We start from the raw sequence: 16,271 nt of genomic DNA, 5'->3' as shown, positions 1-16,271 counted from the left end.
GTTTAATGATTATTTTGATGTATTAATAATAAAAATTAAAAAAAAAAATCTAAAAAGGGTTCATATTAATATTTTTAAATAAAAAACTATTTTACACTACACTCCATAAATATCCTTTTACAGTGGAACCCTTGTTCGGGTTGTAAATTTGGAAAGCATTTTGAAAAGTTAATTGCGAATCACAGTCTTACAAACAACACCAAGAGGTCTAAATTGGATCATGTTTAACATGGCCCAATGGACCATAACCTTTACGGGCCATCTTAAGAAAATAAACCCCGGCCCATATATCTCAATCACTTCAATAATCCGGGTCGATCCGATGATTTGATGAATAAAGGAAGGGTGCCAGAGGAGAGGAGAGCGTTGCGTAGCAGCAATTGGTTTTTTGGAAGCGCGGATTCATCAACCTCATAAGCGGCAGAAAACAAAGATGGGGAAGCAACCGGTGAAAGTGAAGGCGGTGGTGTATGCTCTGTCACCGTTTCAGCAGAAGGTAATGCCTGGTCTCTGGAAAGATCTGCCCGGCAAGATCCACCACAAAGTCTCCGAGAACTGGATCAGCGCCACCCTCCTCCTCGCTCCTCTCGTCGGCGTCTACACGTAACCTCCTCTCTTCTATCTATTCATTCAATCTCAGTATCACTTAAATTAATTTGAAACCCTAAAAACCCCTAATTAACTAACTAACTAATTAATTAATCTATCTAAGAAACGAAAAGATCTCTCCTTTGTGTGAAATCGAGGAAAAGCAGCAATTATAGCTTCATTTATGCTTTAGGTTTATTATTAAAATCCTTTCGTTTCTACGGCCAAATTGTTGTCCTGCTGATGTTGTTATCTGTGTTTCTTATTAGCTTTGCACAAATTCAAAACTCAAATCATTGTATGATTGACTGATAATAGTGTAAAGGAGTACTTGTCCATATCCTTTAACCAGGCTCCTCTTTCCTCCTCCTTTTCTTTTGTAAATCAGGAAACAAAAAAAGCATTTCTGACAGCGTTGCCAGGTTAAATATTTTTTGCTTGTATGTTTCATTAACTGATCCTAGACAAAATCTCTCCTTTCTCAAGGGACTGCTAAAGAAAAGTAGTTACATGTATTTTTTCGCACCATTTTTACTCACATATTATTAATTAGGATATGGGTTTTTCGGTCAATCTATTTGCAAACTTACATATTGCAGAATTGAGCAATACGTGAACCATGTTTTAACTTTTCTATCCTCTGGTTTCTGTTGTGTCTAAGTTGTTAATCTGGTTTCCGATGTGGTTTTATGTTTTCTTTTTCTCTATGCTATTTGATGTTTATACCTTTTTTTAGACATGATAGTGTTTCCCTTCATCCTCATTTTTGTGTTGTTGGTCCGTTGAATGGATGGAGAGAGAAATAGAAAAGAAGGTCTGTGGTCCTAAGGTTACTAGTTTTATACAATTGCACCTTAAATTAGCCAAAACAAGTCTCACAAGGCTCGGATCAGTAGGATGTTTTTTATGCCATTACCACATACTGAGCTGAAGATGCAGTCGTGTATGAAATGTTCAGTCTTTTGTGCCTTATCATTAACGCCTTTCTATGTTATTACCTGCTGTTAGCTTGAGCTGACTGTGTTTCCCTGCATCGTTGTCTTGTAATCCATGCAGGTATGTGCAAAACTACCAGGAAAAGGAGAAGTTGGAACACAGGTACTGAGTTCAGGCATGCAGTAGGGATGTCTGCTTTTTTCTCGAAGGCTTCATATTTTTTTCTTGTTCTCCTGGCAAATAAACTGAATGTCACTAGCTGCATTGTCAGTTTTCAGAACTTGTGAACTTCATCTGCACTGAGTTATTCTGATGATTTATAGCCCATGTTAGAACTTGCTCTTGAGCTGTTTGTGATGTTGCATGTTTATCACCTGTTATGACCCACCAATAAGATTCGGGTGTGAATTTTGATTCAAGAAGACACCATTGTCTTTATGTTTTAGCATATTCTTTCATGTACCATCTTCACTACTGATCTTTTTATGATCTTTATGGTGCTGCACCATAAACGGATTCATATTATATATATATATATATATATATATATATATATATATATATGCCATCGGTACTGACGCACTGTAATGTAGTGTTGAGGACAGCCTAATAAGATTTGTAGGAGAAAAAAAGGGATACACTAGGCTTGCCAAGTCTTTGTTTTTAAGATGCAAGTAAACCTTTTGCATTGAAAATGAGGATTCTTTAAAACTTGTATGCAAATATGACATGAAAAAACAAACCTAATGTGCTTGTTTTATTAAGCATGAGCCAACTTACTCATGAGTAATTGTTGTGCACCGCCCCAATCAAGCACTTATATCTTGTTTAGGAGTGCGGTGATTTTTGTTTATAGATGCTTTAAAATTCATTAAATTAATGTTTTGTCTCTAGTAAATGCTTTAAAAATCATTAAATTTATGTTTTGTTTTAAGTATTGTTCAATGATTTTGATGTAAAAATAATAATAATTTGATGGATTTTGAAGTAAAAAACACTTTTAAAAAAAGATATTCCATATCATAATTCTAAACATGCATTTAGTAATTTGGTTGCCCACCCTTTTACATGGAATTGAATTTTATTTTTTTCACTTCGCAACTATTTTTTAGGCGCAAAAAGATTAAAAAAAAATGATTTATAAGACCGATATTATATTTGTAATGAATCTTGTAATGAATCCTTCCACATTAACAGAAGACCCATTGGGTCTTTTAATGTGAAACTTGTTTGGGATAGGTGCCTCTATTGGAAGGTGGAAGTGGTTTCTGGCAAGCCTCAGAAGTCATATCCATGTCTGACACAAGTCCTGTTCCAAGGGTTGAAGATGATCTCTCCCTTTCATCTTATTGCAAAGCAGCAAAGCTAAATCCCACTAATGCTAGGGCGTGGCAGTTATCAAATAATGGTATGAAAAGCAATCCATCCACCAGGATTAATACTCAAGGTTGTTAAACCTTCATTGCTCTTACATTTTCTTTAAACATCCCCACCAAATCATGAATATCCACTCTAATGTCAATTGTTAACTTTGGATTTATGAAGCATGTGATCATCAACAAGATAAAAGACGTTTGCAACTTGGTTAAATATTCAAAAGGGCTAAATCCAAAAAGATATCACAAATCTGATTCAAATATCGCGAAAAACACACTAATACCATGAATTTCATATCGTATCCTCCAAATACAGTTTCGATGAAACCCAACAAGTTTGACAATATTCGAAACTAAAACAGAAACAGTAATAGATAAATTCCTCCGACGTCAAGAGATGAATGAAAGTTCCTTCCAGAAAGAAGAGATCCTATGCAGTTTCTTGCAAGAATGCTCTTCCAGGTTGACGGTTGGCCAAGGGTCCATGGCATCCAAGAAGCTGAGAGAAACACATAATCACCATCAGTTTAATTGGGAGCTCCAAAAAGGAGAGAAAAAACACTACTACTATCACAAGTTCAATATATCGTTTCGTTGATTATTGAATGGATGCAAAAATAAACTTTAAGCAAAGCCTGACCTTGGCATTCACACCATCTGGCATGATCTTATTCTCAGCCTTCAACTTCAAATAATCAGTGCGATTGAACTTGGTAAAACCCCTGCACGTCACAGTTAACAGACAAGGTGAAGCCGCTGACTTAGGAGGAAGTAAAGAACTACCAAAATTAGAAAACACAAAACAAGCTTGCAATAGGAGGCAAGCACACAAAACGAACACTACCACACTTCCATAGGGAGATGGCAGACCTTCGTTTTTTACCAGAATAGCAAAGTAGCAAGAAAAATGAATAAAAGGTGTGCCACCATGAAAAGGAAAAAGTGCAATCCTTCATGCACAACTATGATGGCAACAGGCCATGTAATAGACTGCAGACATACTTCAACAGTCTGAATAAAAGAAAAAAATTGCATACCACTTCCTGCTGACAATAATCTTTTGGCGACCAGGGAACTTGAATTTTGCCCGGCGGAGAGCCTCCTGAGCATGGTGACTGTTGCTGTCCTTGCAACGAACAGAAAGAAGAACCTGTCCAATAGCTACTCTAGCACAAGTGCCCTGTGGTTTACCAAAAGCACCTCTCATTCCAGTTTGGAGCCTATCAGCTCCAGCACATGAAAGCATCTTGTTGATTCGCAGGACATGGAAAGGATGAACCCTGACTCTCAAATGGAAAGCATCTTTTCCAGCAAACTTGGCCATGTATTTGTTGCAAGCAATACGTGCCGCTTCAAGAGCTTCACTGGAGACGTTCTCCTTCTCCCAGGACACCAAGTGCACACAGAATGGAAACTCATCAACCCCTTTCCTTTTCATCCCGACATCATAAATCCTGATCTTAGAGTCAGGCACACCACGGCAGTAACGTGATTTTGGGTATGGTTTATTCTTGATCTGGCGGTAACACCTTGCAGGTCCTGCAAAATGAGAAAAAGAAGAAAATAAACTAGATCAGCTTAGCAGCAGAAAACACTTCTTTTAAAAATCCCGTCACATAACAAAAAACAACCCTTAGAAAGTAAAACGGGGACATAATCAATGGAGCATATTGCATAAATATGCACCAGAGAAAAGAAAGTTTTTCAACAAACAAAAGGCCCCTGTAATTCAAAACTGCATAGAATTTAATAAACTAATTGTTCCAACCACACCAACAATAAAAAAAAGAACATCACTTCAGGTACACATACAATCAAAATCGTTTCAAAATTAAGATCTAGATTAACTCCAAAAGCCCAAGAATAAAAATAGAAGTATTCTCATCCTATTTTAATTTTCTTCATCAAAGGCATCTATCTCTTAGACATAATCTTAACCATATCCATTGCATCACAAACTTAGCCATATCCATCTTCAAATACCAGCATTCAGAAATCTAACAATCATTTACAGTCCATAAAAAATGATCAAAAAAAAAAAAGCTGATATCATTGGATATTCCCACAATAGATAAAGACGACTCTAAATCAACCAAAAGGAAAGAAAAATCAATAATCTTCTATCCATACAAAAAGCAATTCATATTTATGATAGCAGAAACAAAAATTTTAGAAGATTTACATTGATTACTAATTTAAACAAGAAAAAAAAAGACAAAAATCATAAAGATTCAGACTGGGAATTGGAGAGAGAGAGAGAGAGAGAAGCTTACTTCTACCCATGGCGACTTCTGTGCAGTGGATCGGCGGCAGATGCCCTAAAGAAAGAAAATGAAAGAGGTATTTAACAGAGGCTTTTCATTTATAGAGAGGGGTGGGGTGAGGAGAAAAGGCCGCATAAAACCCTAACGCGTTTCGGGCTTGCATACGTGTGTGGTTGCGTCAAATTGGGCTGGAAGTGGTCCAATTTTCTTAGCCTACCACTTCTTCAATGTCGGTTTCTTTTTAAGGGTTTCATTTGGTGACAAGATGCACTGCATTGCATGAATATTATTGCTGAATTAAAATATATTAAAATAATATTTTTTATTTTTAAAATTTATTTTTGATATTATTATATTTAAATAATCTAAAAATATAAAAAATAATTAATTTTAAATTTAAAAAATTTAAACATTTTAAAAAATACTGTTAAACTATAATGCCAAATAAAATCTAAATATGTATTTGATATTATGATAACATTTATTGTTGTAATTTAAAAAAATTAATTTAAAATTATATAAATTATAATTTTTTTAACCAAATTTTTAAGAGAAATTTCAGTTGAACTTGTATTAATATAACATGCATTGAATAACTAAAGATTATCAAAATTATAGTGATAAAAACACACATTTTCAACAACACTACTTTACAAAAACAAAAATTGATTTTAGAAAATTCTTGTTTATTTTTGTGTTTTAAAAAAAATTTAAAAATTTATTTATTTTAAATTAATATGTTTTAGTGTTTTTTCAATTATTTTAATGTGCTAATATTAAAAATAATTTTTTTTATATTTTTTCAAATACAAAATATTTTAAAAAATAACCATAACCACTTTTTCAAACATACTTCAAGATGCTAATAATCACAAAACCAAGGAGAAAATGGATATACAAATGGATTTCATTGTGATATCACTATTTTTTCATTACATGTCAGAAAAAAATATTTCGGCACTGTAATGCATCTCTACTGCCATTGCTCTACCTAGTATGTTTACCCAAAAAAAAAAAAAAAAATCGACGAAGACTACACAAAAGACTGAACAGAAAGTTGATGATAGATGACTCCCCACACAATCTTTCAAGGACTTCTATAGCAACCGAAGAACTGGTTTCCCATTTTGTGTCTTCTATTTATCTTGGAGTGATGGTAGGAACGGCTCCGCTAACAAGGTCGCTGCCAGACACTTCCGATGACACGCAAGGGTTCATCATCATAGAGGATGAAGAGGGTGGAGTCATTTCCTTTCCGTTGTCGGTGCTGATTGTAACTGTTGTTGTAGTGTCCGATTCTGACATCATATGCCATATACCTTCAAGTTCTCGGACTACATCAGCCATTGATGGTCTCGCATCTGTCTCCTCGTTGCAGCATTTCATGGCCAAAGTCAAGAACTTGTCAACGCAGTCGGAAGGATAAGAACCCATTCGTTCATCGATAACCGAGAAGATCATACCAGATTGATACGCGACTTTAACCTGTTGTCAGAGATTTTGAGATTCATAAAATTGAACTGACAATGACAATGGACGTGGGGAATAAATGCCGAAGTTCATTTGCATGAGACTTGGCGTTGAGATTGTTGGTACAGATAGTGCAGGATCTACAAATCAATGTTTTTCACCGACAACAGAAGAGGATGAAATTATAAACTGAAAAGCATTACCTCTCGAACAATGTTTTTGCCATGTGAGATTGGCTGCTTCCCCGTCAACAGCTCCAGAAACACTACACCGAGGCTATAAACATCACTCTTGTCTGTCAATTTATGAGTTAGAAAATACTCCGGATCAAGGTAACCCTGCAAAGATTACATAATTTTAAAAGATAAGGAATGTCAGGAATCCATCAAGTCCCATTTTCTATTTCTACTTCGAATTTCATCATCCTACAGAAAGATAGTATTTGAACGTAATAGACTTACTGGAGTGCCCTTCACAACCGTGGATATATGATCCGGCACGCTCCCTTCGATATCTGGAACTGGGGCAAGTCTTGAAAGTCCGAAATCAGCGACTTTGGCATCATACCTGGAGTCCACTAATATGTTGCTGGCCTTGATATCTCGATGAAATATCGGAGGATCAGCTTCTGTATGCAAGTAGAGGATGCCCTTAGCTGAAGTCATGGCAATTTTCAATCTTGTCGCAAAACTCAAGGGTTCCTTTCCCTTCACTGAGATACCACATGCATGATCCATGAAATGAAACCCGTGGAATAAGCACATAGAAATTCGAACTCGAAATCCGAGATCAATCTTGCTTTAGGATAGAAAAATGGAATTCTAAAGGGAAACGTGTGAGATCTACCTGATAGATGATCTCTGAGAGTGCCATTTGGCATGAACTCGTAAACCAACATCTGCATGCACAAAAGGAACAGATAATACAGCTTTTTCCCAAATGATACTGAAAATGATAAATTTCCTTCGAGTTGCTTCCCAAGGATGAGAAGCAAGCAGTTTAATGCTGCTCAAGCTAAAATTAGGAATGATAGACTTTACTAAACATCTCAAGTTTAAAAGAACACAAAGAGTACCTGTTCTCCTCGCTCGTCACAATATCCAAGCAAAGATACAAGGTTCCGATGATGTAACCTTGACAACAACTCTATTTCTGTCAAGAACTCTTTCTCGCCCTGTAAAGATCCCTCTTCGGTCCGTTTTATAGCCACAGTTCTGCCATTAGCAAGGATCCCTTTATAAACTTTTCCATAACCCCCTTGACCAACTTGACTGGAGCTATTGAAATTGTTTGTAGCCATGGCCATTTCAGCATAAGAAAAATCCTTCACACCTTCAATTTTCATGGAGGCTTTGGTTTCTGTGACCAAATACCAGAGCATGTTAAGAATTAAATTGTTTATATAGACTTTAATAAAGCATCTCAGAAAATTCTCGAAACAAAATGTGACTTTTTTCTTTTTCTTTTTGAGGACTTCACAATGCATATATAATTGAAGTTAGGAGGATTTACAGGGTTGACATATCATACGAGACAAAACACCACATGAAAAGATAATATATTTGCATCATTCTAATCATGGAATGGAAAGACACTCACGGCGACGTCTTTTTGATATTGCTTGGGAGTCCCTCAAACGCCTTCTCAAGATAAGAAGTGAAACAACTGCAGATAATGTAACTGCGCCAGCAATGGCTCCCAATACTATGCCAACCAGAGCACCCGTGCTTATTTTATTAGATTTCTGAGAGGTGGCAATCACTGCGATATAGCAACAGGAATGAAGATTAGAATATCAAAACTTGGTAACACTTTCATCACATTCTAGGTTAGAATACTTCACAACTTATTTAATTAGATAGGCATTAATTCATTTCTATATAACAATGATAGGTTAAAGAAACAAACCATCTACGTAAGGATCCAACAAAGTGATGTAGAGAAGTTCATAAGGTCCGAATATTTCATTGTCTGGAATTTTCCACCCAGTGAACATGCTAATGATGCGTCGAGCCTCACTTGTATTAAAGACATGGGAACTGTTTTCATTAACATAGACAGGGAATAGCTTCAAATGCATATATAATCGAGGTCCGCTTTCCCATGCAACTGAAGCAAGGTCTAGCTGGTAGAGACTCAATTCGAGACCAGAGGTCAAGTAATTCTCAAATCTAATTCTGTAAGGAATAAAATTTGAGAAGCCGGGACTTTTCAGTCGATATCCAAAGATCAAAGGGGCAGCACAGAAACAAGATATCAGGGATGTTGGGGAATATTCGTAAGGGGGTGGACATGATTGAGTAAGACAGGTAGCATTAGATTCTGTTGAACTCTGATTGTTCATATCGCTATTCCGAGATTCACAAAATTGGCCTATGCTGGAATTTGAGCACGCAGGATTTCCTTTAAGCCTGAAAATTATTTATAAAATGCATCAACAAATGATTTCCTGAAAGGTACATAGTTGTCTCAGAAAGAAGGACATGAGTGAACTTCACATCATGTATATGTAGACATGATGTACTTATGTAGCATTGCTAGTGCGGAAGAATACCACAGCGTGACATTCTGAGGGAGACTGATACTGCCAGAAATATTTGAAAGTGTATTGTTTTCAAAGTCCCTGCAACATCAAAGAGCCAAAAACTGTTGATTAGTGACACAAGTACCATGCTAAAAAATCAGGAATAGAAGTGTTCTTCAGAGTATCATAACATAACAGGAAAGCATTTTAATTACATTCTATCCCACACATAAGCACACTTCTATGAGAGAGAGAAATTGTTCATTGTCATTTCAGTTCTTACAAGTCAAGTCCTTCAGTCCCGTTGGCCCTAGTTTGCCAGATTGTGAAGGGAACAGAGCCACTCAATGAATTGTTTGCAATTGACCTGCCAAAGAATAGGATCAAATTAAACATTTAATTTATTACCCGTCACCTTATTTTTGGACCTATATAAGCTTAATCAGTAACATCACAATCTTACAGCTTCTATAGTAACACAAGCTATAATATCATTCTTAAGAAATCAGAAACTGATGAGCAAGAACAAAAGAGCAAGTGGAAAAATGCTCACAGTTGCTGAAGTAGAGGAAGTCCTGAAAAGTTGGCAGGAATAGTCCCGTTAAGATTGTTGTAGGATAAATCGCTGCAAAAAAAGTTATGAACATCAACATCCAAAAAATCATTGCTGTCCAAATTTAAAATCCTTCAGGCACTTTAGAGATTCATCAGTCAGATCGTGTAACATTTGCGATATAGAGAAACCTTACATGGTTGTAATATTCTCAGAAAGCTTATTTGTAGGTATGGGTCCAGCTAGCTGGTTGAAACTGAGGTCTCTGAGAAATCACATCAAAAATTGTAAGTGGTAAGGAAGAAAAAAAGCCCGCAGAGCTATCCAGGAAAGAAAGAAACAGTAATTATTCAGTCAGGTGAAAGCCACGGATAGCAAACAAATGAACTTACAGATAGCCAAGATTTGGTATCCCACTCAAGTCAGGCATTGGACCTTGCAAGCTACAGTTCCTCAGACTCCTGATAAAGGCCAATCAAGGCACATGCAGATATCACATTAAAAAACTTGTGCAGATTTTGAAGCATGGATTACTACATTGCAATTATGAAATGAGAAATAACACAAAGGTTTTAACAACGTGGAAGGTTTGTGAAATCTGGACTATTTGACACGGCAGATTTCTGCATTGCAGCAAGCATAGATTATCCAAGGTGAGATGAGACAACAAGTAGCTAGAAAATGATAGTATAAAAACTCATAAAAATAATAGAAGACTCCATATTTCGTAGAGGCAATAAAATGCAAGGATAAAGACTCAAACAACTCAAGGTAAAGCTCCAAGTGGTTCTGCTGTATGACTGATCCATTACAACTTGAACAGTTTGGTGGGTGTCAGTATTGATTGGTGGAAAATGACCAATGTAGTGTGCTCCAACCAGTTTGGTACTGAGACTATTCAGTTGAGGATTCAACAGACATACACAGTTATTGCAAGAAGGCAAAGAAAGAGATCTATATGACTTAAGTCAAAGAAACTTCTTGTCAAATTAAAGGAACTTGTGATCAAGGCATTCAATTCTGCTAATAGACATACATGCACGTACATTAACACCCACATCCACATGAGAAGAAAAGGCAATCTTTCCTTCTCGAATACTAGCAGATCTACATTTGCAATTTGCACTTACAACTTCAACAATTTAGTCATGTTTCCATAAGAAGCCGGGATTGTGCTCCCATCAAAGTTGTTATTGTCAAGCTGGCTGCAAAATGAAAATAGCCAAAGGTTATGAGACACAAAAATATAGAAGCTAAAATCTACTATATTGACATAAGAAACCATAAACTAATGATTCACGATTTTACAGGAAGTAAGAGAGCCATACAGTATAAGTATATTCGGAAAGTTAGCTAACTCCGGCGGAAGACTTCCTGATAGGTTGTTGTTATCCAGAAGGCTGCAAATATTTGTCATATTAACAATAAATTAACACATATGAGAGAAGTTCAACAAGAAAGGGAAAGAATTGAAATGAACTTAATTTGCAGCCTCAAACAGGAATCTCGAATGTAGCAAACTTACAAGTGAAGTAGACTTGGCAATCTTGAAAGTTCAGCTGGGATTTGCCCACTAATTGAATTGTTGTTCATGTGACTGTCCACAAGGGAAAAGAATACAAGTACCATGAAATATGAATCATTCAAGTATCACAATTAAGATTATTAGCACTAGTTATAGAGAATATAGCATCAGAGTAATTCTCACAAGTGCTGTGTTTTGTTCAAGTTTGCAAATGATATAGGTATTGATCCTGATATATTATTCTGGTCTATCTGTATCCTTTCCAAGTTTGGAAGATAGCCAAGCTCATCAGGCAAGGGACCCGTTAATTGATTTCCATTCAGGAGCCTGCGAAAATAAATACTCCATCAAACATAAAAGCTTAAACAGCTGTAGAATGTAGCTCAGCAATAGTGACAACATCAACTCTATTCACATTGACAATGTTGTCAACATTCAAAACTAAATAAATCAGTTCATGAGAAATAACCTAAGAAATTAGAACTCAGAGACTTGAAAATGCTTGATCTGTTATTTGCATTATGCTGTAACAATGTTGACAGTCTAAGCTATCAAGCTAAACAGAAGCTCAACTTACAAGAGTACCAAAGATGTAATATTTCCTATCTCCGGTGGTATGTTTCCAGTAATGTTGTTCCACATAAAATCCCTATGATAAGATCAACAGAGAATATATATCAGTTGGACAAATAAACAGTCAAAACCATAGACATTCTAACAGAGAGATCTGTTTCAGAACAAAGGAAATGACCCTTACAATATTTCCATATAAGATAAGCGGCCGAGGGATGGTGATAAAGTTCCTGATAAATTCATATTCAACAGTTGCCTGCAAAGAAAACAAAAATATTGTTACACGGTGCTGAGAAGAAAAGAGGAAAGGAAAATCTGGAAATTAATATCCATCATTCTATTTGTATGCAAAGTCCCATTAAAATTGCCAAATTTATGAGCTTAAATTCTAACATGTAGCTTTTGCATTATGCTCAGCACAGGCTAGTTATCAATTTAGTAGGCAATTATAGAGTTGTCATTTGCGAGTTGGATAAGAGCTAGCGCAACATTGTGATAGATTCTCAAACTGGGATTTTGCATGTTTTAAGGTGATGTTTTTTGGAAAATAGGGCAATTTTCACACAATTGCTCCTAACCTCGAAGAACAACTTTGCCCAGCATTTTTTCAGTATTAAAACAAATCGAAAAAAATTAAATAAAATAAAATTGTTCCTCAGCATGCATCAAATCGGAAGAAATTGAAAAGGAAATAATTTTTTTCCCACAAAATAAGAAAAATGAAAATTTAAGGCTTGGAATCATACAATTCTCTAACATGTTGATAGCCATCCTCTTTGGTTGTATTGAAGCACAAAACCCCTGTCCAGTTTGATGTGCATGGATCGCCTTGTCTCCAATTACTCAAATTGTTATTGATATCAATCAAACTGTTCTTGATGTCTCGCAATGCCTTCACTGCAGGATTTTTTAATCATTTGGTCATCATCATATCATTTTTATTAAGCCCAGAACAACTAATTAACAACACGATAAGATGGTACAAGTTTAACCAGATATCCCGGTAGGGTTCCACATTGAATGTCATATGATGTTTTTGGCATCATCCGAGATACAAACATCATCATTTATTGCTTGGACAATTCGCAAGCAAGGATATAAAGTTCAAAACTACTGGAACTCACAAAATTGACTCTATTTACTATATCAGTAGTTCAGTACTTGATGATGCACGTACCAGCAAACAATGGAAGGTACTACTCAATCTAGCTCGCTAAGTAGGAACACTATTCACGCCAAACAATTCCAAGCATTTCTAAGTCTATTGCAAGAGGGAAAATCAAGGCTGCAATGCTACTGTAGAAAGCATCTTTGAAGGAAAAAGAAAAGAACAGCCAGCTGTTCAAGGAAAATCACCTTCTACAGGGTCAGTGGGTGCATCTTGTGCTGCTACAAGTACTGAAGACCAACAGAGCCAGATGAGCAGAGCAGCTCCGAATGTCCAAGTTCTCGATATAGGCATCCCGAGAAAGGAAATATCACCAGAATCCCGAATCATTTACTAAAACCCAAAACTGAAATTTCTTGGACTATCCAAACATGCCACCTGATATCAAGAAACAGACGAAGAAAAGGAAGATTACAGGAATTGAATTTGAAAAGAGAAGTCCATATATTATAGTGAAAACATTTGAATATTATCCAATTACTTATCCAGGCGGCTGGAAATGCAATAGACAAAGCCAGGAATTGCTATAAAAAAAAAACAACAGATGAAGAAGAAGATAAAAAAGATGAGATACATATATGGAAGTGTAGAGCAAACAGACCTAAGCTATTGGTGGGCTTGAAAAGCAGTAGTTTTGATGATGCTTGAGTAAGAAAATCTGGAACCGAAGAGTTTTTACAATTTGGCAACTTTTTGACAAAGTCACAGTTAGGAATGCAACAGCGGCGGAAGAAGAAGAAATCATGGATAATGAAAATAAGTATGATGGAATCGATTCTTTTCATAACTTACCACCATGCTTTTGATTGAATAAAAAAAACAAAATGGGTTTGGCTCTTTTGACTTTGTTGTTGGGAACATGAGAGTAGTCTTCGTACTTCATACTGGTTTGTGGCAAAAGTTAGACATGAAATTGATGTGTTGCTTCGAATTGACGTGCAAGAAATCGTGGATATGTTAATAAACAGAAGAAGTAGTTTGGATGGATATGATGTATACATGTTTTAGTAAGAACAACCATGATTTTAGATTAAATCATTGAATGCATGCTTAAATCTTGTAGACACAGTTCTAGTTCTATTGAGGCTTGCTTTACTGTAACCAGCCGAATCTTTAAACTCCGCCCAAGAAATTTTTCTTTTTACTTAATTTTAGGGATTGAGCAGCTATATTTATGTTTGCTTTGTGCTAGACTGCTAGTGTTTGATATATGAATTGAACATGTAAATGGCTGCAGGTGGAGGTGGGTCATTGGGAGTGGTTCACCGTATATATATTTATTTATATGTTTTTGATCTTATGATACATTGAAGATCAAAAAGATTCAATATTATATATATGTATGTATGTAGTAGGTGAAAGATTGAAGATTACCTTTGTAATGAAGTCAAAGATGATGACTGCCACTCCCTTTCAGTTTCTTGTATCGGACATTGAAACATTCAAGTTTATTGAGAAGCCATTTTTGAAATGCTCTCAGATATATAAAATTTACAGGAAGGCCCTTCTCTATTTCAATAAATAACTCATAGTTAAGAGTCTTATTTTGATGGCCAAGGATGGAGCTTATCCTCTCAAATAATAATTTAAACAGCAAAAAGAGTAGATAACAACTATCCAAATTTTTTTAAAAAAAAAAAAAAAAGGAAAAAGGAAATTGTCAACAAAAAAATAATTCAAAGACTTTTTCTCAAATTCTCACAAACCAAATAAACTCCACATTTATTTTTATCTTTTTAATTCCTAAGTTTAGTGGACTTGTTTAACCATTAGTGTATTTTTTTTTTATTTCACGTATAATAATTTAAAATATATGTATTTTTAAAATTTTTATTAACATTAACATATTAAAATTATTAAAAAAAATTAATTTAATTATTTTTTATATATAAAAAAAAAAAAAAAAAAAAAAAAACCCACTCCAAACACGCAATTGGAACAGGCAGTCACCTCTTGAATGGCGGCGGCTGTGTGAACATCCAGTACAGCTGCAGTTCACACCTCGTGTGAAAGCAAAAGATCCTAATCAAGTATACATACAAGTCTTCGTGCTTCCTGTCTTCTGCATGGTGGGTCTAATTAAGTTATTAACTATTTTATGCCTAACCATCCTTCTCTCTCTCTCTGTCATGATTAAACTCTTTTTTCTTTTTTTCTTTTCCTAACCGATAATGAAATGCATTATTATTTGTTAGTCAACGTGTCAGCAAGAGAAAACAAAAGGGAAGGAATCGTGGCCTGTATTTGGTGTTATTGTAATAATCTATAATTAATTCACATAATTACTGGTGTTACTGTAATAAACTATAATTTTTTGAATGGTTAAAATATAATTAAAGTTGCTGATGTCCTAATTAAGATACGAATTAATTATAGATTAAGTGCTTTTCAATAATCTTGATGTGCTATATTAAGAATAAATTATTTTAATATATTTTTAAATAAAAAATATTTTTAAAAATACAAATTTAAATATCATTATAGTCCTAATTTGATTAATATTAAATCACACCTGCAGCTAATGGTTTTAGGATTGATCAGTCCATAGAATACATTCAAAGCAAGTGGTCATATCCGCGTTGGTTTAAAATAATAAAACGTTCAGACCAGGATTACATGATCATCATAAACAAAAATTAAACCTCAACATTTATTTCTTCTGGTGACAGGCTTGTGATTATTATTAACATGTGTTTGGCACTATGATAGTTTAAAAAATAATATTAAAAAATATATAAATTATAATTTAAATATTTATAAAACTGTGATTAGCATATGTTTGGCACTATAGAAAATGTTTGAAATGTGGTTGTACAAAAAAAATATCATTATAATATATTTTAATATAAAAAATATTTTAAAAAAAATAACCATAATTATACTACCAGCCATTTTCAATACCACTGTACCGAACCGTGAAGTAAACCCTTGATCACCTGCAATCCTAGGATTGTATATACATGAAGAGGTGGTATGTATGTATGTCTTATATTCTTAGGCCAGCAAAATCAAGTTCAATGAATAATTAAAAAATCAATTAATGGGGCAAACAAATTGAAGTGTGATACTCTTCAACGTCTCAAATTACAAGGAGACTTCCAAGCCCATTATAATAATTGTTGAGCAGTTCTGCAACTAACTTTATTTAATGATCCTGCGGATGGATGGATGCATGTATGCAGGTCATGTTCTTCCTAGACATCTCACCATCCCCAGTTAACGGTGAGATCATGAGCCAGATCGATCCATCTCTTGAATTCATGATCTGTGACCTATACCACCCAACCTCCCTCT

General features: G+C 35.1%; 3 protein-coding genes across 5 annotated transcripts; 1 reads left to right on the top strand and 2 right to left on the bottom strand.

Annotated features, from left to right (window-relative positions):
* The first annotated feature begins 328 nt into the window (after positions 1-328).
* On the top strand, positions 329-1,946 carry LOC118044234 (cytochrome b-c1 complex subunit 8). Its single transcript, XM_035052458.2, has 2 exons — positions 329-603; positions 1,645-1,946. The coding sequence occupies exons 1-2, from the start codon at positions 434-436 to the stop codon at positions 1,691-1,693; spliced, it is 219 nt and encodes a 72-aa protein (XP_034908349.1). The 5' UTR covers positions 329-433; the 3' UTR covers positions 1,694-1,946.
* Positions 1,947-3,161: 1,215 nt separating this feature from the next.
* On the bottom strand, positions 3,162-5,324 carry LOC118044233 (large ribosomal subunit protein uL16). Its single transcript, XM_035052457.2, has 4 exons — positions 5,174-5,324; positions 3,938-4,439; positions 3,541-3,622; positions 3,162-3,399 (listed from the first exon to the last, which is right to left on the bottom strand). Exons 1-4 carry the CDS (start codon positions 5,181-5,183, stop codon positions 3,331-3,333), a joined length of 663 nt encoding a protein of 220 aa, XP_034908348.1. The 5' UTR covers positions 5,184-5,324; the 3' UTR covers positions 3,162-3,330.
* Positions 5,325-6,057: 733 nt separating this feature from the next.
* Positions 6,058-14,087, bottom strand: LOC118044232 (probable LRR receptor-like serine/threonine-protein kinase At1g06840). Of its 3 annotated transcripts, XM_073406464.1 has the most exons (22): positions 13,579-14,087; positions 13,459-13,501; positions 13,166-13,355; positions 12,556-12,706; positions 11,994-12,065; positions 11,814-11,885; positions 11,420-11,563; positions 11,237-11,308; positions 11,040-11,111; positions 10,842-10,916; positions 10,104-10,172; positions 9,908-9,976; positions 9,712-9,783; positions 9,442-9,525; positions 9,189-9,257; positions 8,543-9,045; positions 8,234-8,395; positions 7,710-7,993; positions 7,481-7,532; positions 7,096-7,346; positions 6,838-6,972; positions 6,058-6,649 (listed from the first exon to the last, which is right to left on the bottom strand). In XM_073406464.1, the coding sequence occupies exons 3-22, from the start codon at positions 13,305-13,307 to the stop codon at positions 6,305-6,307; spliced, it is 2,895 nt and encodes a 964-aa protein (XP_073262565.1). In that variant the 5' UTR covers positions 13,308-13,355; positions 13,459-13,501; positions 13,579-14,087; the 3' UTR covers positions 6,058-6,304. The 3 variants fall into 3 exon arrangements, with proteins under 3 accessions (XP_073262565.1, XP_034908344.1, XP_034908346.1); XM_035052453.2 differs by lacking the exon at positions 13,459-13,501; XM_035052455.2 differs by lacking the exons at positions 12,556-12,706; positions 13,459-13,501; positions 13,579-14,087 and having other exon boundaries at positions 13,166-13,291.
* Positions 14,088-16,271: the final 2,184 nt, after the last annotated feature.

The sequence above is a fragment of the Populus alba genome, chromosome 19, assembly GCF_005239225.2.
Source record: "Populus alba chromosome 19, ASM523922v2, whole genome shotgun sequence".
Classification (NCBI taxonomy): domain Eukaryota; kingdom Viridiplantae; phylum Streptophyta; class Magnoliopsida; order Malpighiales; family Salicaceae; genus Populus; species Populus alba.
Note: the sequence above shows the minus strand (reverse complement) of the source record. Positions and strands in the feature narration are given on the sequence as shown.